At 46.0% G+C, this 23,182-nt stretch overlaps 1 protein-coding gene and 1 non-coding gene across 2 annotated transcripts; one reads left to right on the top strand and one right to left on the bottom strand.

Annotated features, from left to right (window-relative positions):
* The first annotated feature begins 14,806 nt into the window (after positions 1-14,806).
* On the top strand, positions 14,807-19,863 carry LOC103719395 (NAC domain-containing protein 21/22-like). Its single transcript, XM_039118260.1, has 4 exons — positions 14,807-15,130; positions 17,557-17,828; positions 19,004-19,504; positions 19,605-19,863. The coding sequence occupies exons 1-3, from the start codon at positions 14,944-14,946 to the stop codon at positions 19,457-19,459; spliced, it is 915 nt and encodes a 304-aa protein (XP_038974188.1). The 5' UTR covers positions 14,807-14,943; the 3' UTR covers positions 19,460-19,504; positions 19,605-19,863.
* TRNAV-AAC lies at positions 16,757-16,830 on the bottom strand. The gene has a single exon. It is a non-coding gene; the product is annotated as a tRNA-Val (tRNA).
* Positions 19,864-23,182: the final 3,319 nt, after the last annotated feature.

A 23,182-nucleotide genomic window follows, 5' to 3' on the forward strand; every position in this document is an offset into this window, starting at 1 on the left:
GCTTGAGGAGGAGAAGGCGGCTCACGCCATGACCAAGGCAACCATGCGCGGCACGGAGGCGCGGGGGGAGGTCCAGGCCAGGGTCGCGGCCCTCGAGTATGAGGAGAGGGCCCTTCGCCTCCGACTCGAGCAACTTGAGGCCCGGGAGAGGAGGGCTCTCGAACGAGCCGAGCACGCCGTGGAGCTCTTCAAAGAGTCGCAAGAGTTCCGCGACATGTTGGAGGAGGAGACGGTCGACGGTTTCCTTCGAGGCTTCGAGAACTTCCGAGAGCAGGTGTGCCTGTACTGCCCTCAGTACGACTTCTCGACGGTCCGTCCGAGGGAGGACCGGGGCTGGGGGTCCGACGTGCGAGCCCTTCCCACCATCCTGACATCCGAGGCGGGAATATATGAGCAAGACCCCGCCGAGCCTTCGACGGGGGTAGCCGAGGCGGACGGTGTCATGGAGGTGGCTCTGGCGGCCGAGATGGACGCTGTCCCGGAGGCGGTGCCCGAAGCTCCTGCTCCCGACCCCGAGCCTGTTCCGGAGGAAGGTCTTGAGGTCATCAATGTGCCGGACGACCCCCCGGATGTGGCTCCCGCCGCTTAGGACTTAGCATATTTTTCTTCTTTTTTTTTCATTGTATCCGGGGTCGGCCCTTGAGCGGCCGACTTCCAATTTTGTAATTGGCCTTCCGCCCTTTGTTAATGAAAAAGTATTTTTGCCATTCCGTGTTCATCTTTCCCTCTGTTGTCATGACCGAGGCCAGGGCCTTAGCGAACCGCCTCGATGGCCTAGCTTCGCATTTTAATTTCCGGGCTGCTTAACGAAGTTGTCCTTCTTCCCGGGCTACGTCTTAGCCTTCTCGGGTTCCAGTCATCCCGACGAAGAGGAGCTCCGAGTCTTGAGTTTTTAGAAAATTTCTCTAAGTCCTATAGCTCGGATTTGGGAGTCGTGGAGGTCATTGCGTTTAGCCTTTAGGGGAGTCCCAAGGCGTCGAGGTCGGGCCTTAGCCCTTTAACTAAGACCGGACTAGGTCTGTGCGTACCGCTAATCGGGGAGTTTAGTCGGGTCTCCGAACTTAACTCCAAACCCCTCAGAGGGAGCGCGGGCCAATAGGCAGGTTATTACCGATGGTTTTCGTAGTTATTGTTCTCGGACTCTGCCGAGGCTTCGGTGAGCAAGGCTGGGTTTCCAGAGATTGCCTTGGTACCCGCGTTTGGCTGGCACATTCGTGGCCGGGACCACTTTTTCAGCCGGACGTAGGAGTTTACGTCGAAGAGCCGAGTTGGGCACTAATTTATGAAATCCTCTGTACCAGTTTCGGAGGCTTGACGAACGGTGCATGCATAATGTAATTAGGAGGTCGATCCTAAGCCGACCCGTTAGAGAGGCCCGACTTTGGGGCGAGATAAGGCTCCAACATTAAGATTCCGCTCAGTAATATGTAAATAAAATTTGACAAGGAGGGCGTCCAGTTGAATGTACCTCTTTCATTCTCAGAGTTATGCTTCGCATGGTGGAGTAGGCTGCTTCCCTTCCTCGTCGACCTGCGGAGTCATTTTTGACTTTAAGGGGGCTCGGGCTTCTCACGGACCCGACAGCACCCGCCGAGGTTGAGAGGGCTTGGGGAGACTTTATTGATTTGTAGCTCTTTGCGAGGTCGAGGGAGTTTGAGACCCTGTGGTCGGACCTCGGGGCACCTCAACCTTGGTCGAGGGGTCTTATGTCAGGTCGGCGGGTCTGTGGACGCTTTGCTGACCTGTGGTACCTCCCGAAGTCGAGGGAGTCTGATTCTCTACGGTCGACCCTCGGGGCATCCCGACCTTAGTCGAGGGGGCGCTACGGGGGCCGCGAAGGTACTACCCCGTTGTTGATGATGAGCGCCACGGGGGGCCGCGAAGGTACTACCCCGTCTTTCCGAAGTGTCGAGGGGTCTGGGTACGCACTGTCACACTCGGGGCATCTCGACCTTAGTCGAGGGATCGCTCGCTTCGGGGATCGGGGATCGTCGACCGCTCCTGGGGGTCCACTTCGTGGCGCCCCAGGTGGAGCCACCCTTTCCACCCCTCACGGCGCCTTCCCGAGGTCGAGGGAGTCTGGTTCTCTACGGTCGACCCTCGGGGCATCCCGACCTTAGTCGAGGGGGCGCTACGGGGGCCGCGAAGGTACTACCCCGTTGTTGGTGATGAGCGCCACGGGGGGCCGCGAAGGTACTACCCCGTCTTCCCGAAGTGTCGAGGGGTCTGGGTACGCACTGTCGACACTCGGGGCATCTCGACCTTAGTCGAGGGATCGCTCGCTTCGGGGATCGGGGATCGTCGACCGCTCCTGGGGGTCCACTTCGTGGCGCCCCAGGTGGAGCCACCCTTTCCACCCCTCACGGCGCCTTCCCGAGGTCGAGGGAGTCTGGTTCTCTACGGTCGACCCTCGGGGCATCCCGACCTTAGTCGAGGGGCGCTACGGGGGCCGCGAAGGTACTACCCCGTTGTTGGTGATGAGCGCCACGGGGGGCCGCGAAGGTACTACCCCGTCTTCCCGAAGTGTCGAGGGGTCTGGGTACGCACTGTCGACACTCGGGGCATCTCGACCTTAGTCGAGGGATCGCTCGCTTCGGGGATCGGGGATCGTCGACCGCTCCTGGGGGTCCACTTCGTGGCGCCCCAGGTGGAGCCACCCTTTCCACCCCTCACGGCGCCTTCCCGAGGTCGAGGGAGTCTGGTTCTCTACGGTCGACCCTCGGGGCATCCCGACCTTAGTCGAGGGCGCTACGGGGGCCGCGAGGTATCCCGTTGTTGGTGTGAGCGCCCGGGGGGCCGCAGGTACTACCCCGTCTTCCCGAGGTCGAGGGAGTCTGGTTCTCTACGGTCGACCCTCGGGGCATCCCGACCTTAGTCGAGGGGCGCTACGGGGGGCCGCGAAGGTACTACCCCGTTGTTGGTGATGAGCGCCACGGGGGGCCGCGAAGGTACTACCCCGTCTTCCCGAAGTGTCGAGGGGTCTGGGCACGCACTGTCGACACTCGGGGCATCTCGGCCTTAGTCGAGGAATCCTGCTCCATTCCACGTTTCATCGTCTTGCGATTCTTCCCGAGGTCGAGGGAGTTTGGGACTCTACGGTCGAGCCTCGAGGCATCCCGATTTTGGCCGGGGAATCTGAGGATCACAGACGACCCAATATTAAAAGAGGATTACAGTTATCAAGGTGAGAGAAATATTTGCAGAAAAAGGAGCTGAGTCCATTGTCCTGATTGTTTTGAACCCCTTAGGGTTTCATTGGTAATACATCCGTAGATTCTCGGAGTTCCAGCTTCGTGGGATCAGAGTCCCCTCCAGGGACTTCAATTTGTACGCCCCTGGTCGTTGTACCCGGGGCGATTTGATACGGCCCTTCCCCAATTTGGGGCGAGCTTTCCTTGCTCGGTCGGTTGAGAAGCCTCGGCTCTCCTGAGGACGAGGTCCCCTACTTTGAAGAGCTTGGGCTTGACTCTGGAGTTGTAGTATTGGGCCGTTCGCTGTTGGTATCTCGCCATGCGAACCCGGGCGACCTCTCTCGTTTCTTCGACAAGGTCCAAGTTGCTCCTTAGCTGGGAAGAGTTGGTGTCGGGGTCGTAATGCTCCACTCTGGGAGAAGGCAGGCCGATCTCCAACGGGATGACGGCCTCAGTGCCGTATGCTAGGTTGAAGGGGGTCTCTCCCGTGGGTAGTCGGAACGTGGTCCGGTACGCCCAAAGGACATTGTACAAGTCCTCGACCCACTGTCCTTTGGACCGATCAAGCCTAGCTTTAAGTCCCTGCAAAATAGTTCGGTTAGTTACCTCAGTTTCCCCGTTTGTCTGGGGGTGAGCGACCGAGGTGAAACGGTGATCAATGCCGAGTTCAGAGCAAAATTCCCTGAAATGAACATTGTCAAATTGTCGACCATTGTCAGATATAAGGATACGGGGTAGTCCGAATCTGCAAGATTATGGACTTCCACACGAAGTCCCGCATCTTTTGCTCGGTGATCCGGGCAACAGGTTCGGCCTCGACCCATTTGGTGAAGTAGTCGATGGAGACGACCAGGAACTTTCTCTGTCCGGTGGCCAGGGGAAAGGGCCCCAGGATGTCGATCCCCCATTGGGCAAACGGCCAGGGGGCGATGATGGAGGTCAGCAGAGCTGAAGGTCGGCGCTGGATATTGGCTTTCGTTGGCACCGATCGCACTTGCGGACGAAATCTGTTGCGTCCTTCTGGAGTGTGGGCCAGTAGTATCCCTGCCGCAGGATCTTATGGGCCAAGGCTCGACCCCCTAGGTGATTTCCGCAGATCCCTTCATGACCTCTCGGAGGGCGTAGTCCGCCCGGAGGGGCGGAGGCATCTGAGAAGGGGAGAAGTAAATGATTGTCGATAGAGTTTATTCTCGTACAAGACATACCGGGGAGCCTGGCGCTTGATTCGACGAGCCTCCGGTCTCGTCATGAGGTAGGGTTCCGTCCTGAAGGTAGCAGATGAGCCCATCGATCCAACTTGGCTCGGAGTCGACGTACATGGTAGGCTCGGGTTCCTCCGTGCTGGGGGTCTGAAGATACTCGAGCGCTGTTCCCTTGGGAAGCTCGCTCATGCGGGAGGTGGCCAGTTTGGATAGCTGGTCTGCCCTGAGGTTTTCCGCTCTGGGAATGTACTGAATATTAAAAGAATTCAGGGCAGATGTGAGTTCCCGCACCTTTTGGAGATACTTTTGCATGGATGCCCTTTAGCTTCAAAATCTCCTTGGACCTGGTTCACCACCAGCTGGGAGTCGCTGAAGGCCGTCAGATCTCCCACTTTTAGTTCTTTCGCCAGCTTGAGCCCGGCGATGAGAGCCTCATACTCGGCCTCATTGTTCGAGGCCGGAAACTCGAGGCGCAGAGCTTGCTCAGCCACCACTCCATCTGGACTGGTGAGGATAAGTCCGGCCCCGCTGCCCCCCGGGGTCGAAGACCCATCCGAGTGCAGGACCCATGGCTGCTTCGGGGTCTCCTCCACGGACTCAGATGGCAGCTCGGGGTCGTCCGGAGAGTGCACTCCACGATGAAGTCGGCGAGTATCTGAGCTTTGATAGCCGGCCTGGGCCGATATTCGAGGTCGAATTCCCCGAGCTCGACCGCCCATTTGGCGACCCTCCCCGCACGATCCGACCTCTGCAATATTTGCTTCATGGCTGGTCGGTCAATATAGTTATCGTGTGGGGCTTGGAAGTAAGGCCTGAGTCTCCGAGCCGAGATGATGAGAGCGAAGATGGTCTTCTCAAGTTTAGAATATCGGGTCTCGGCATCCCTGAGAACCCGGCTGGTGTAATAGACCGGCTTTTGGAGCTTGTCCTCTTCCCGGATGAGAACTGAGCTCACTGCGGCTGGGGAGACGGCCAGATATAAGTAAAGGACCTCGCCTTTCCGGGGCTTGGTGAGCAGCGGGGGAGAAGCCAGAAGGCTCCGAAGCTCTTCAAAGGCCTGCTGGCATTCTTCTGTCCACCGGAAATCTTTCGGCCGTTTGAGGCTCTTGAAGAAGGGGAGGCAACGCTCGGCCGACCGAGAGACGAACCTTCCCAGGGCGGCTACCCGCCCCGCGAGCCGCTGCACCTCCTTAACTGTCTTTGGAGGCGACATCTCTTGCAGTGCCCGGATTTTCTCCGGTTGGCCTCAATTCCGCGCTGGGTCACTATGAAACCCAGGAACTTGCCCGAGGTGACCCCAAACGCGCACTTCGCCGGATTGAGTTTCATTTGATATTTTCTGAGCTTGGCGAACGTCTCGTCGAGATCGGCTATGTGGTGTTCCGCCGCTCGGCTCTTCACCAACATGTCGTCCACGTAGACTTCCATGTTCCGGCCGATCTGGTTTTAAAAATCTGGCTGACCAGCCTCTGATAGGTGGCCCCAGCGTTTTTCAGGCCAAAGGGCATCACCTTATAGCAGTAGGTGCCCTTGTCGGTGATGAAGGCCGTCTTCTCCTCGTCTTCTGGCGCCATTCGGATTTGATTGTATCCTGAAAAGGCGTCCATAAAAGTTAGCAGTTGGTGTCCCGAGGTGGAGTCGACGAGCTGGTCGATGCTCGGGAGGGGGAAACTGTCTTTTGGGCAGGCCTTGTTCAGGTCGGTGTAGTCCACACACATACGCCATTTTCCGTTGGCCTTCTTTACGAGGACTATGTTGGCGAGCCAGTCCGGGTAGGAGACCTCCCGGATGAAGCCGGCTCCGAGGAGTTTGTCCACCTCCTCGGCCGCAGCTCGTTGTCGCTCGGGGGCGGAGCCTCTTTTCTTCTGCTTTACAGGCCTGCTGGTTGGTTTCACCTGAAGTCGGTGGACCATGACCTCAGGGTCAATTCCTGGCACGTCCGCGGGCGACCAGGCGAAGACGTCGGCATTATCCCGCAGGAAGCTGACGAGGCGATCCCTCTCATGGGCGCCGAGGCCGGAGCCGACCTGCACGGTTAGCTCGGGAAAATTTTCTCGTAGTGGGATTTGAATAAGGAGCTCACCGGGCTCTACTTGCTTCTTCCAGGGGGTGTCCCTCGCATCGAGGGTTTCTATGGGGAGTGAAGGGCGCGTCGGGCGGTCTGGCGCCTCAGCTGGTTGTTTCACTGTGTGGGCCGCCATGTAGCATTGCTTGGCGACCAGTTGGTCTCCGCGGACCTCGCCTACTCCTTGGCCGGTGGGGAACCGCATGAGTAAATGGCGAGTTGAAACCACGGCTCGAAGGGTGTTTAACCCTGGGCGCCCAAGGATGGCGTTGTAGACCGAGGGCAGACGGACCACCAGGAAGTCCATCCTCACAGTGCTCTCCCGGGGGGCGAGGCCAACTGTGACAAGGAAGCTAGCCTCACCTTCAACCGAGACCGCATCTCCGGTAAACCCGACTAGCGGGGCACTGATTCTCCGGAGATGTCCTTCTGTCAACCCCATTTTTTGGTAGGCATGGTAGTACAAAATGTTGGCTGAACTTCCATTGTCAACTAGGACACGCTTTACATCAAACCTATTTACAATCATTGAGATGACCACAGCGTCATCGTGAGGGGTCTCGACCCCTTCTAAGTCCTCGTCCGAGAACGAGATGACTTCATCGGTACGTGGGCGCTTCGGGGGTGTTCCCTGGGCGGCCGTTCCTGCCGAGGCCCGCCCGATCATGTTGATGGTGCCGGCGATGGGCCTGTTGTCGCCTGGATTTTCGGTTGGTGCGACATTCTCCGCCGGCCTTCTTTCCTCAGGTCGATTCCTCACGAACCGGTTGAGTACTCCCCGTCGGATGAGCGCTTCTATCTCGTCCCGGAGTTGGAAGCAGTCCTCCGTGTCGTGCCCACGGTCTCGGTGGAAGCGGCAATACTTCCTGGTATTTCGGGGAAATCCCGTGTCTCGCATAGGAGGCGGGGGTCGGAAGAAGTCCCGACCCTCAATTTCCATCAGGATCTCGGCCCGGGGAGCATTGACGGGTGTATAGTTCTCGTACCTCGCCTGGTACATCCGGGGCCGTGGTGGAGACCTCGGACGAGGAGGTGTCCTCTGCTGAGGTCGCCCCTGCTGACGGGGCGGACTCCTCAGTCTGGGGAGATTTTTCTCTCTGCGGGGCGACCGGCTCCTTTGTCGGCCGCGTTCCTCGCGGCGCTTCTTCTGTTTCTTCGAGGCGGGCTCGATTGCTCCCCGCCTGGAGGCGACTGCCTCCTCGGCCTTGGCGTACTTCCGGGCTCGGGCCAGCATTTCGGTGAAGTCGGCCGGGAAGCTCTTCTCGATGGAGAAGAGGAATCGGTAAGAGCGAACCCCAGTCTTCAAAGCCGACATGGCTATCGACTGGTCTAGCTCGCGAACCTCCCATGTGGCGGCGGTAAAGCGGTCCAGGTACTCTTTGAGGGACTCCCCCTCCTTCTGCTTGATGTCCAGGAGGGAGTCTGATGTCCGTCGCTGGCGCCGGCTGGCAGCAAAGTGGTGGCGAAAACTGCCTGCCGAGCTGCTCAAAAGAGGACCACCCGTGTTCGGCTTCAATCCAGAAAACCAAAGCCGGCGGTCCCTCGGAGGGTGCTGGAAGGCCTTGCAGAGTATGGCCTCCGAGGACCCTTGTAGGGCCATGAGGGCCCGATAACTCTCCAGTGGTCAAGGGGGTCGGTGATTCCGCCTGTAGGGCTCCCACCTGAGGCATTTTGAACCTCGCGGGAACCGGCTCGTCCTCGATCTGGCGGGAGAAGGGGGACTTGGTATGAACTCAAAGTCCCCTTCCTGTCTTGCCTTCTTGCTGTGGAGTGCCGCGATCTGGCACCTCCAGATGCTCAAATTTTCGGTCAAGCTCCCCACCTAGTGGGATTGTCGCTGTGGTTTGCGCCAGCCCACGGCGGTCCGGGGCTGACTCCGCCTCAGAGAGTTGGGGTCTCCGGTCGAAAACCTTCTTCCGGTGACTCTCTCTGGGAGAAGCTCGTTCTCACATTGTTGGCTCTGGAGGAGCCATGCAAATTTTGGCTGGGGAGAACCGGGCCGTTGGGGAGACCTCCGGCGGGGCCTGGGCCTGCGGGGGAAGTGAGGGTAAAACCTCACCAGCGCGTAGACCTTGAACGACGGCGGCCAGGGCCTGGACTTGCTGCTCCAGGGCGTTTAAACTGTTCCGGCTGGACTGAGGAACTGGATCAGCTGGAGTTGGAGAATTCTGGACGGAGTGTCCAGGACTTTGCGGGGGACGCCGGGAGATGTTAGAGGCTCCCTTACTTCTCAACTTCATGACTGCTACTCGGTGCCCTTCCTCTAGCGCCAACTGTTGCTGGAAATTGGACCCGGGGGCAATCTTCGGTCGAAGAGAGGGAGCGGATGTGAGTCCTCACGGCGGGACGGTGGTCCGTCGGCGAGCGGCGTCCTCTGTCTGGGTGCCCTGCACACGAACCGGTGGCCGGGTTTTCCGGCGCCGGCCCTCCGACGGTCAAGTCCAGTGAGGGGGGCAAATAGTATGGAGAAGGAGATAAACAGTGAATTTTTGGGGGTACCAATGTTCCTTTTTTCTTGAGAGGCTAAGGCTCCCTTTTATATGCGGGGGTCGGTTTACCTGTGATGTAACAGGGAGAGGCCGTAGTATGGCTCGGCATGTTGTTCAGGTCGGTGCTCGGTCAGCGCGAATCATTGCACTGATGTTGGCGGTTATGGCCGAGATCAGAGACTTATCATAGTCGACTAGACCCTGCTGGGTCGATTTGGCCGTGGAGAGCTGGGGATCCGTAGATGTCAGGAGCCACGCGCATTTTATTATGGAGTAAGCCGGAGATCCGCATTAAATGGTGGAGTTAAGCCGGAGATCCGCATTTATTGTTGAGTGTGCCGGAAGATTACAAGCGGCCATGCGCAATAAATGCCGGAGGGATGTTAGAGTACGGTCCTCGGACATCGGGGTTTTCTCTTTAGGTCGGAGGTCTCGGGGTCGGTCGTCTCGTGGCCGAGCGTTCCGAGGTCGGACGCCGACTTCTGCTGTCCGGGGTCGGAGGTTGTACGGCTTCTCTGGGGCATTTATGTCATTTGGGGGAAACTTTATTCCCCCCAACAGATACAAAAGAAGTCATCTATCTCAGAGACAGGAATATTTAACTAGTTTTATGTAAGTTTCCACTCGCCAAATTTGGTTGTGAAGGAGTATAGACTCGAGCTCATATAACAAATATTATTCCTTTTAGACCTGATAATTACCATGATGGTTTTCAGAACAAGTGCTTGAAGGAGTTACCTAAAAACACATGAAGAGTGATTTCAATTGTATCTATCACATATTGTCATACCTCAACCAACTCAACTTGTTTAAATTTGTTCTATTAGGAAATGCGCCCCACGAGCAGCGAGAAATCATTAAATAAGCAATCTAGTATACATCAAGGAGCACCTCGAGTTGACAATTTGAAATTTTAGAATGAGATCTTACGGTGGCTTCGGCAGGTACTTGGATGATCTTTTATTGATTCATTCTCCTCCACAATTTAGAAAGGAAGGAGATGTGATGATCACTTGCATAAAGGAAATGTTAGGCGACTTAGGCAACTAGTCATCAGCTTAATACCTGTCATGTTTGACTTCTAGCAGTGCCCACATTACCTGATCAGTTCTTTATTCAACTCCGCTCGTGCAAACTCTGAAATCCCTGCTGCATTTGATGCAGGTAAACCGCAAAACCAACAGCCTTTCTTCGAGGTCATTTTCATGAATGTCCAACTTGATTCAAAAAAAAAAATTCTATGCTGTCATTTAAAGCCTGATATTTCGGACTTTTTGTCAACTTCTCACTAGAGCTGATCTCATTGGATGCGTATATAACGAGTTTATAAATCTTCTAATCATGCGAGAAAATTAAATGCAACATTGTGACCAAACTGCTAATATGGTGCATTTGTAGATTCACTAGTTTACAGGCCTAGTTTTTGTTTGAACCGATTAAAGTATAACTGGTTTAGCTTCCGCACACTAGACCAGGTGATTCACTGTTACCCATCAATGAGTAGGTTATGTTAAACCAACATGGTCCATGAGTTGACCTGCCTCTTTTAATTTTTGAATGGTCGAATGTGCTTAGAATGAGTAGCATGAAGTTGTCTCAAGCTATTAGCACTTGTTAATCTAATATAATAAGTGATGGTGATTGTTATTTTCTGAATTGGTTATATTTTGATCTTTTCCAAAGACGATTTTTGTAAGAAAAATATAAAATATATAAATAAATCTATCTCATCATATCAGCTTAAGCTTTTGGGACAATTGGTGATTTTAACATTGCATCAAAGCACAGGTCCTAAGCAGGCTCACCCATTAACGGGAAGTCCCACCCACATATGGGGGGAAGTGTAAGAAAAATATAAAATATATAAATAAATCTACATCATCCTATCAGCTTAACCTTTTGGGACAATTAGCGATTTTAACAATTTCCATGCTGTTAAGAACAACTTTTTAGACAAAAGTTCCATAGAAATTTCTGAAAATTTTCATGAGGAGTGATATTTAAAAACTTCTCATTCCCCACATCAGACATACCACCTCTGAAACCACATATCACTTGCACCACATGATTCCTTTGCACACTTTCAGCTCTTTCATATGTGATCCTTTGTAGGCTAACAATTTGATATATATGTCACACTTTTCCTGAAGGACTGTCAAACTTTGCACAGATTATTTGGTATGGTGGTGTTTTCAGCTGATGAGATCTCAATTTTGTTGAAGTCTAGTGCTGTTTTTAATAACATACTGAGCTGGATTCACATCTCCAAATGTTTCATAGGGTGTATTTGTCTTATCTGATAGAACCTGGTTAATTTCCTTCTCTGCGACTTGTGTTCATCTCCCTCATCAGATGGGAACATGGGCCTTCCCCAAGGGTTATTTAATCTAAGTATTTAAAGTCTCAATTCAGTAGGTTGAGATGAGGTGGGCAGTTGTGTTTGTATCCACCAATGGTTACCTAACTACATTGACTCTTCTCTGAAGGTCTTAATTCCTATGGTTCCATGAAGGCAGCAACCACTCCCTTGGCCATGGCCGTTATATATCAAACTATTGGTGGATGAAGGATATATATAGGTGTGACATAATCACTTTTTAAATCTTGCGAGAATATATGATGACATGTTTCTAATATATTAATGGTAATGAAGTCTTGGACTAAATGGTCGTCATGCACGTATGCTCGCTGTAGGTCTTAATTCCTATGCTCCTACGGATGGATCGCCTTGAGCTCGATTCACCCTTACTTTTGGACCATCGGAGGCAGAGGAAATCAAAGTTCGATTTGTATATCTTGTTTTTTCCAGGTGTCTTGTTGAAAAATTTATTAAATGGTAAAAATTTATGGATGATCGACGAGCATCTTATATTGAATTCTATAAGTAGTATCTAGATCAAGATTAGTGATATGGATTTGCAAATTATATAGTCCATGATAAAGTTTTGCTCGCTAACTATAGCATGGTCAGTGCTTGCTTGATTCATCGGTAAGAGATCTTTGAACTAAATAAGTTTTAGATTTTAGGCAATTTAATGCATGGTAGATCATAATCAACATATTGAGAAGTCCCATCATAATGTTATTCATCGAGAGATTTCGCTATATCATGTAGATTTCGCTCATTATGGCTATAAATGCATTATTGGAGTCCTACTCTCCACCAGAAGTAGGTTTGTTTTGTTTAACTTTGTCCAAGGCTACTTAAATATTTTCTTTATAAACAAGAATTAACTAGTGACTAAATGGGTGCTTATGCTGCCTAATGGATTATGTCAGCCTAGCTGAAAAATAAATATGAAAGTACACGTGAGGTTGCGATAGGCCACAGATCACCTAATGACATGTCATGAGCCTAAAATAATTGGTTGAAGCAGCCAATGAGGTGGCTTAATTATTGCCATGTGGCGTTCTCGATGCTTTGTCAGCTGGCCTGCAATTGGCCTAACCCTATGGTATGCTATGAGTTGATCCCTACCATCCCCATTGACAACTCATGCATCATGGAGCCTTTGAATTGGCCTCTCTTGGCTTCTCCAAAAGATGACAAGAATGTAGCTATCACAAGGAAAGGGAGGGTGACTTGCATTAGTCTGTGGCTGTGGCTGAGGAGATTTTTTCAGGCCAGAGCATAGCATAGTTCACATACCTTTCTACTTCAAAGGGCCTTATCATTGCTTTTATAGATCAGGAAACATCCTGAAGGCCACAATTGACAGTTGCAGATCAGAAGTGATCTCTGTAGAAGATGATATCGGCGTCGTACTAGTCGATCGATAAGGTGGTTCGATGCCAACCTTTTGATTGGTCTTTCGGTATGACAACTTTGGCGATTGTTGGTTCGCGAAGGCCCCTCCATCACCAATTGCCGACCTTCAATCTCAATTGGACGGTGACCGCCGGGGATAGATGGCGGCCGGCACGTGGAGGCCATGTGGAGGTATGGAAGAGGTTGATGGATTGGCATAGCAACCATGCCTATGCCGGATGTCTATTTCAAAGGTATTTCTGGCAGTGGATGAGAACACCGAATCTAAAACTAAGAAAGTAAGAGAAGGTTGAAGAACATTGGGTCATGAAAAGTGATATGCTTGAATGCTTTATTTGTCAAAATTGTCCTTGGCTATTTAGGTTGTGAGTTATATTTTACACTCTGTAATTCTTAGTCAATCAGGAGGGAATTGAGGCATCCAATAGGGTGCTGCCACATCACTATGAAAGTAGGGCTTGGCAGACCTTCACATTATCCCTGCTTGATGGTATAGTATTTCACCATAATAAAAGAATAGGATACACTATTCCCTCCTAAAACCTAAGATCAAAGTTTCTCTCTTAAGCAATCTGAAATAACAAAGTTAGTTCGCCCTATTGATACACATACCACTAGTGATGACGTTCATCGTACGGTATGATAGAATATCTCTTGTTTTGATATGATATTTTAGTGTCAATATTTTATGATAAACTAAGGATTGAAATTTATTAATACAGGTTTTAATATGTGAAGATATTGGATAACAAAGTAAATATGAATTTAGAGATGGTATTACGAATTTTAGTACAATCTATACTATCCATTGTTGCATCTACGTGATATATAGTAGGAGTTCCCCGAAGATATGACATTTTTTATTTCTAAACAGTTTTAGGTATTTAGATTAAATCAGCGTTGTTGATCTTTGATTTGGATGGCTTATTATTGATTTTGGTTTAGCAATTAATGTAGACCCATTTCACCATGGGCTTGCAGATCGGATGGGTTGTATACTCTGAGCTTTTTGAAAAATCAGTAAATCATTCAACTCTAAGAAATAATTACATCAACCAATTCAATACTATGAGTATTTACAATACATTGAGGAACTGATTGGTAATGCCGGTCAAATGGACTTGAAATATTTGAACCAAACTTTCTTAGGAAGAATATGAGCTTTCTTAGCAAGAGCAATGCATTTAGATAGATGCAACAAGGTGGATAAGATCCATTCACTAACAAAAGCTTGCTAAATTATTTGCATCACCCTACAATTAAGCATTTGAGGTGCATGTTTCCTCTAAAACTAATAGCTTTTCAATAGTTGCAATTCTACATTCAAATCTCTTCTTCATCGTGTTCCAGTATAAGCTTCCAAATGGATATGCATTATATACTAGCGATAGATGACCTATTGGCTTATTTCACACAATAATTGACAATTAGCCTTAATGATAATAAATTATCCTTTAGCTTTTAGTCAACAATACATCAACATGATTGATACATTTATTGGATTGACCACAAAGGAACCTTGACTTATTTTACACATGAAGTAATAATTGACTCAAAATTTCATAGGAAAACATGGATTAATAGATTAATTCTCGCATAGAAAATCTTGTAGCTCCATTTTAAAAATAATATCGCATATTTAACATGCCACGTGCACGCATTAAGACTATATCTATTTAATTTCATGTCCAAAATTGGCCTGATATGAGATAACAATATATAATTTTTTTTTATTCCATATGCGTACGTGGATGCAATATTTTATGGCAATTTGCTTTTAGATATAGGTACGGATATAAATATTGACATAACATGAAGATGGCACCTTTTCATTCCAATAATGTATTTCACTTAAAATACTATATCGACCGACTAAATGCTGCTTGTTTTAAAGGCTAACTTATTAATATTTGTTGATCTACCTCATTATATATATAATTTTTGACATATCTAGAACAAATATAGATATTATAAAAAAAGTGATGGTTTCCATCTATTTGCACATAAAATACAACTGTATAAATTTCATTTACATTTGTCTTCAAAAAGGATGAATACTACTTACCTCCGCATACCAACCCCCCTCTCTATTTGCTTTGTTGACTTAGGCTGAGCCCCTATTAATACTCCATCTAAGCACCTCCTCTCTTCGGATCTCATCACCTTCCTTTCGGTCCCATCACAACCCTTCCCCTTCCCTTCACCATCTCTCTCTCTCTCTCTCACCATGAGCTTCTTAAGTATGATGGAGGCAAGGCTGCCTCCGGGGTTCAGATTCCACCCTCGGGACGAGGAGCTTGTGTGCGACTACCTCGCCAAGAAGGTCTCGGTGGACGGCGGAAATGACAGCTTCTACGGTTGCCTGATGCTTATGGACGTTGACCTCAACAAGTGCGAGCCATGGGATCTTCCTGGTGAGGCCATCAAAACAGCTATCTTTGTTTGCTCAAAGAAAACAGCTTACTTCCTTGTTGCACCATATATAGGTTGCTGGATTCATGTCATCTTGGACGCATTTTGTTCGTTAAATAAGATAATATTGAAGTTCTCCTGTTCTTGCTGATCTTAGACTTCTACCACCATCATGTTAACTTGATGAAAGTTTAAAATTTTGATGGGGGTACTTCTCGGAATGTCTTAATTATGTTCTTCTTTTTCCTTCATTATATGCGCCTCCATAGCTTTTAATTGTGGAAGGACCTTTGAATGAGATCTTTTTTTCTTTGGTGGGGCAAGAGAAACCTGTTGAATGATGTTATGATGAGCGTTTGATTGATTGATATGATGTGATATGAAGGAGATCTCTCTTTATGCAAGCACCCGTCCTTAACTATAATCTTCTCTAACTCTAATTAATTAATTGCTGATATATGAGATGGAAAAGTCATGGATCTCTTCCTCGGCAGTATGACATGCAAACTTTTGTTGTGAATGAAATCCAAACCATTAAAATTCCATGAACAAGCATTTCGAAGGAACCAATATCGAAAGTTTTGTAATCATCCTTCTTTTTTCTTAGATATCAATAAAACATGTAATACTTATCATGCACCACTCTTAATATTTGCTTTTCTTTGTGATTCCTTGTCTTAACCTATCACTCTTTAGCACCTAGGGCTCGTTTGGTTCACGAGAAAAAAAAAGAAGAAATTGATGGAAAAGTAATGAGATGTCTCTTGTTTGATTGAAGTTTTCAAAGGAGAGAGATGGAAAAGTAATATTTCTATGAGAATATGATTTTCATGTTTCATGAAAAAGTCTTTTCCGTAAGAAATATGGAAAAGTTACTTTTCCGTGAGTCGAAAATTACTCTATTTTTATTTTTTTTCAAAAAAAAATCTTCAGCATTAAAGAGGCATTAAAGACCTGATTTTTATTAAGGGTATAATATGAATTACAAATAACTTTTTCAAAAAAATGGATGGTCAACCAAACATAAGTACTATGAAAATCCGTCACTTTTCCATTATCAACTAAATATGCTAAAAGTATTTTTTCAGGCATCCTCTTTTTAGGAATCTGTTTTCCAAAAATCATATTCCTAAAAGAAAAAAATGCTTCTCGCGAACCAAACGAGCCCCTAGTGAAATATGAGAGCAAGAATCTCCCACTAATTCTAATTGCCATTATAACCTTTGTATCCTTTTCCATCATGAAATCTTACTACTCTAGGGTAAGAGAAAGAATGTTTTTCTTTTCCAAGTCTATAATGAGAACAAGCTTGACACGTCTTCTCCTCCTTTTGGCCTTATCCTCCCCTCTGCTAACAGAAAAATATACCCTGGCCAAGAGTTTGGTCCTTTCTCAACCTCTTTACTTGTCTCGTTCCTGGCTTATGATAGCCAGCCAAATTCAGAGATATATATTTCTGGCTGTCCCAATCCTTAAGAAAGATCACCCTTAAGGCAATAAAAGATGTAAAGGAATGCATCCTTTTGGCCATTATAGGGTCACCAGAAACCTTAATAAAAAATAAAAAAAAGAGGGGGGTGGAAACAGAAGATTGAACTAAAAGGAAATTAATATAAAAAAAAAATTAATGGCGTCGCCCGGACTCGAACCGGAGACCTTCAGTGTGTTAGACTGACGTGATAACCAACAACACCACGACACCATACATGTGGTAGGCTTGAATAAGGAAAAAAGTAGCCTAAGTAGAAGTTTATGATTTCTCTTCCTTTTGGCCGATGTTGATGGGTTTTAATATCAAGCCCCTCCCCACACTGCACACACACAGAGATAAAGATAGTAAAGAGACAGAGAGAGACAGGGGGTTAAGGGCTAATAATGAAGCAATACAGGATCCACCAAACACCTGTCCATAAGCCAATAGGACCACTGCAACCCAGATCTTGGTAGCCAACCAAGAAAACTAATTACATTCCAATGAAGTTTCCACTACAAGGTTGATGCTGACACCATGGTTATGTCAACATCCTAATTCATCATGCATGGACACCATAAATGATCTCCACCATGGATGGATGAGGACACTGCTTCCAATAAAGTCATGAATTCTCATCCCATGCCGCCAAATTTGTAATAACCTCTCATTTTGTAGGTCAAGTCTTGGGGGGTCTGACCAATAAGGTTTGGTCTAAGATCTTTAAAAATAAAACAAAAAACAATCATGTTGTGATCTTTTCAGATGATAGATGCATCTTAGTTGATGCGTATTTATTTATTTTTATGTCTATACTTTTGATTCATTTTAAGTTGGCTAAGAATCTCAGGGTTTGCTATTAAGAGTGATTGAACTTGCTCTAAAATGTTGATTAGCTTCATGCTGAATGAGAATTGCAATAAAGTCCTGCCATTTTTTTTTTCTTCTCTTGGTCAGAGATGGCATGTGTGGGTGCTAAGGAGTGGTACTTCTTCAGCCACCGGGACCGAAAGTATGCGACCGGGCAGCGGACTAATCGGGCAACACAGTCGGGTTATTGGAAGGCCACCGGAAAAGATCGGCAAGTAAGCCGGAGAGGAGTTCTTGTCGGAATGAGGAAGACTCTGGTCTTCTATCAAGGAAGAGCCCCAAAGGGGAGGAAGACTGGCTGGATCATGCATGAATTTCGCATGGAAGGACCCTGCAATCCACCAAGGTTTTCTTTCAAGGTAAAGTATGCCTTTGTAAATATTTTCCTTAATCACAAGGCAAGACTGTCAATCCTTGTATTGCCATGGTTGTCCTGAAATGTCTAATTTACTCTTAGGTCATTGATGTGGTTTTTATGTTCCAAACAAGAAGACTTGGCTCTCTTTCTACAGTATGAAAAATGTACACTAGTGAGGAATTTTAGTTGCACAAGGAAGATATATACATATATATGTATATGTGTGTGTGTATATATATATATATCTATATATTACAAACATAGCAATTAGTTCGATAAATTTAATCTTTGAAGGACAATGTTTTGTTGTTTTGCATGGACAACTTTTTTAGTAGCTAAAAGATGTGAAAGGAAGGTTCAAAGGGGGTATCAGCAGTGTATGGGTGACAATTCAACAAGCTGGATTTACATTTAGTTGACTTTATATATTATCTAACTGTAATCTATGGATTAGTTCATGATTAGGAGATTAAACATGCGTGCAAAACCAGCTGATTAGGAGATTAAACAAGAGTTAAGAATAGGTGTTTTGTGGAAAGATGGGAAGTTTATTTGACTCTTTCCTTGTATTCAAGCTATTTTTTATTTTAGATTTCATTGTCCTTGCCGGCTACTGATTTCCTAATCAAATGCAGTATTTGTCTGTCATTCAGCATAATACAAAAGTTATTTGTCGTTACCAAGTTATAGTTTGAATGGTTTTGCCATCATTCAGTTTACATGATGTAGTTATTTTCTATTAATCTTTGTACTCACATCCATATCCTGCCAAAGATTGCTTGTTTCTCCTACTGCTTCAGATTCTAAAATTAATTGTTCTATTTATAAGAAAGTTACATCTCATGATAACTTAGACTGTTATCACCTCATACCATCAACACTAATGTATGTAATACAGTGCTTGAAATTATTGAAAAAATATATGTATATGTATATGCTTGACTGATATTGCATGTCATGCATTACCTCATCCGAATAATCATTGCTTTTCGCATGCACTTGTGTGATGATATATTTACACATTTTAATCATTGACTTCAATTATTTTTCGATGCACAAATTAGCACCGAAGTTTTTGTTCATATGATTTGGATAAACTTCCAAACTTCCTATGCCTTTGCAGTCTTCTTGCATGATTAGTGACTAAGTGAGTTTCTATATCTTCTCTTTAAACAGAAAGAGTGGGTCTTGTGTAGAGTATTCTGTAAGAGTAGAGGAATTGCCTCCAAGCCAATTGCAGAGACTTGCCATGAGGACACAGGCTCTTCCTCCCTTCCTCCCCTCATGGACAGCTACCTCGCTTTCGACCAAGCCCCGCCGAGCTTAGAAGGGTATGGGCAAGTGCCCTGCTTCTCCAACCTTCCTCCAGGCCCGGCGTCCTGCCGCCCAAATGCCATAGTTCCTGCCATTCCTCTGCTTGAAAGAAGCCTGCCTACCAAGATCTCAGCCCCTATGGGGGGCTTACCAGACATGGCTTCTTGTGATAAGGAGGCTATTAGGGCTGTCTTGAACCACCTCACCAAGTTTGAGAGCAACCCAAAGAGAGAGGTCCATCCAAATTTGAATCAAGGAAGCTTACAGAGCTTATACTCAGCTGAAAATGGCCTGTCCCATGTTTGGAACACTGTATGATTAGCATACCCAGACATCCATCAGACTAATTGTACATATATATATATATATATATATATATATATATATATATATATATATATATATATATATATATATATATATATATATATATATATATATATATATATATATATATATATATAATCATGTACCTATATTAAGACAAGTGTTTTCTTAGTTGTGTATTTTTCTACCTAGAAGGAAAGATCTTTTTCGGGGTGCGCGCAATAAACTTCTTAGTTGGTCATTAATTTTATTGACTTTAAAATTCTATTCCTGATTTTATTCTAAAACCTTATCTTTTAGTGGATGTTGGTTTTTAAATTTGAGTAGGAATTAAATATTCCATTTATATGAAAGGACCTTTGGTGTCTTCTTTAGTGTGGCCTGAGAAAAGAGAGAGGAAAGAGTGAGAGTTGTTCTTCTTGGTAAAAAATGAGAGAGAGCTTTTGTGGTACTTTTTTAATTAAATATTTTTTTTAATTAGTTTTCTTTCAACTTTTTTTTTCTATTTTTTATATGGTGTTTGTTGTAGATCTTGGGCCGGCACAGTCGATCTACTTTTCATAGTGCACCGTTCTACACTTGTTACCTACCATGCACTTGTACCTTTCGATCTTCATCAATAGACTGGCATGGGCTTGCCAAAGCACACCATTCCCACGAAATGGTTTCCTTTGGAGGGCCAAAAATGGAATGTAACTATGAATGATATCTTTACCTTGATTGAAAATCTTAAAATGATCCAAAGTTTATTAAAATATAGTCCAAGAAGTTTTTTTATTAGTGTCCAGTACATTTTTGTATTCTCAAAGTCTGCCGATCATTGGGGTGTTATTCTTGGTTATACTTGTACCAAGCACCGTACTAATTTTCCGACGAGATGACTCGGTACGGGCCGTGCCGAGCTTGTACCGAGAGAGGGACCATAGGAGAGAGGAAAAGAGAAAGAAAGAGCAAGCGGGAAAGGGAGGGCCGACGGAGGGTGAAGGATGCTGGCCATCAACCTCGACCGTAGAAAGCAAGGCCGATCTCTGTTGGCCTCCGTCGGCACCTCACCTGCGTCCCGCCCTCTCTCTTTCCGTCCCTCCCTTGCTAGCTCTCTCTTTCCTTCTCTTTCTCTAGCTCCGAAAAAGGATTCCGTTTCTATTGCCGGAATTGTACCAGTGAGCCACCGGTACGACTTAGGATAGCCGAAACCGTCCGATTTGGATGATTCCATTGACCTTGATTGCGTTAACCACTTCCTTCACTCCCTATGCTTCTAAGCGTCGTAATATACCTACACTAGTAAAAAGCGTCAGTAAAATTTGGCGCAGTAGCCAAATTACCAACGCTTCTTTCTAGCGTCGTTAGATCACAGTTGAGAATTTCTATTTTTCTAGTAGTGCTGTCTTTTTCCCTATTTACTTTAGTTCTTATATATTATTATATGATAAAAGATTGGCTTTCCAGACAAAAAACCTAGTTGCACAGAACATACACAGCTACATCATCCTTAATCACCCATGACCACATTGCTTTTATCGTTGCATGGGTTGTATGAATATATATATGTATATGCATATGTATATCTCTCTCTATATTATATATATTTATATATATATATATATATATATATATATATATATATATATATATATATATATGTATGTATGTATGTATCTATATACACATACGCACACACTTTCCCTGGCTCATTATTAGGTCACTTTCTTTTGCCCTATTGACTTTACTTGTTATATATTATTATATGATATAGCAATGTATTTGCTGACCTGAAAGCTAGTCACATAGGACACATGACATATCCCGATGCTTCAGCTGCATCACCCTTAATCACCCATGACCACATTGCTTTTGTTGTTGTTACGTGGTTTGATGCGGAAGTTATGGTAAAACCCCTCGACAGCTTGGTTGCTGTGTCGAGCCACAGCATTATCCAAATCATGCATACCATTTAGCTAACATAGGGGGATTCTTACGTTGCCAACCTCCAAGTTGTGGCCTCTTTGCACCTGTTACAGCATTAATAGCAAATCCCAGCTCAACCAACCCCTTGAAAGAAATGCTAATTCATGGTATCCCTCCGAACCCCAGAGCTTAGTCCCCACCGGGCTCAAACAACGGAAGGGTCTGTGCCGGGGTCAAGGGCTCTCAACGAAAGCATCATTGATGAGGTCGGAGAGTATCCTCCCGAACCCCATAGCTCAGTCTCCACCGGGCTTAGACAGCGGAAGCGACTGCTTCTCCTCAGAGGTATTGTCTGCTTTGAAGAAGGTTTCATATTCTCTTCTCAACGCATGATTTTGCCCGCAAAAGGCACCTCTGAAGAGAAAGGAGTAGCCCCCCTCCATTTAAGAAACAGACCTTAAATAGAAATAGAACCCAATGATATATTATTATAACTATTCCTTCATAACTTGAGGTCTATATAGATACCCATTATGGATGGAAAATTCGAAGACAATACTTTCTACTACCAGATAAGTGGAACCCCTTCGCAAATAACAGATTGATTCCATAATCACCAAAAGAATTGAGGTCAACAACTTATGCAAAAGTGAAAATTATCGATTAGACCGTTCGTTCGTATTTAAAACATGAGAGATTACTGGAAGATCTTCACAAACTTATGGAGCTCAAAAGAAGAGTCGTGCAGTATGCATATTTCAACGATACTCTGTACTGGAGATCTCCTTACCTTTTAAAGAATTCATTTTTTTTTATTCTCCCCTTTTGAGGAAAGTCTTTGTCTATTTTCGCTTTCTATTCATAATAGGAGAAAGAACAACTCGCTCTGCGACTTGTGATATAGAAAGTCTTACCTTCACTTTTCAACTACTCCACGGCAGCTCTATGGAAAGCTAGTGCAGGCTTGGGGGATCCTCCACTGTGAAGCCTCATGTGGACACTAAAACGTAAGAAGAAAGGAAGCATATAGAGGACCACATGTTTTTCTCTAACCTAATCACTAGGCTTGAAATCCTTGTGTCATTTTGATAGGATATTGGATTGTTTTCAATCCAACAGGGCAGGTATTTAAAGCTTAATTAACCAAATGGACCTTTTCTTAGTACATTATGAGTTGCATCTTAATACAAGCTTGGGCCAATAGGATATTTTATGATGTCTCTGTACTTGGCTGGCACATGAATCAACATGACCTTGCAAGCAATGAAAAATTCCAGTAAACACGACAATTTCATGATACTCTCGTATTTGAGCTTTTGATCATTACATCTCCCACAAGAAATTTCTGAAAGCTTTGGGCCAAGTCGAGATGAATAACTGAGGCTTAATTCGGTGCTTTGTAGGAAAGGCTTTATAATGACTTAACTCCTAACTATCATAAAATTAAGTTTGAAATTGCTAGAGATCACTCACCATCTCATCATCGAGTTTCACCAGTCTTACGTGGAAATCAGTGATTGGCTAAGCGGTCGTCGAAGACCACCTAGCCTCCATGTACCAGAGTAACCACACCAATTCCTAACTACCATAGCAGACTGGTGAATTGAGCGGTGAATGGATGGTGATCGGTCGAAAAGTTTTACAAAATAGGGCAAAATTAGGGCTGTTTTTATCTCAACCAAGTGTTCTTAGACACCTTCACAAAGGCGCCAATCATACAAACAATGGACTGAAACAAACAAATGCATACACCTCTAACATCTTTTATCAGGCCTAAATGCACAGAAAACACAAATAATTACAATA

Source organism: Phoenix dactylifera, unplaced genomic scaffold, assembly GCF_009389715.1.
Source record: "Phoenix dactylifera cultivar Barhee BC4 unplaced genomic scaffold, palm_55x_up_171113_PBpolish2nd_filt_p 000331F, whole genome shotgun sequence".
In the NCBI taxonomy this organism is placed as follows: Eukaryota; Viridiplantae; Streptophyta; class Magnoliopsida; order Arecales; family Arecaceae; genus Phoenix; species Phoenix dactylifera.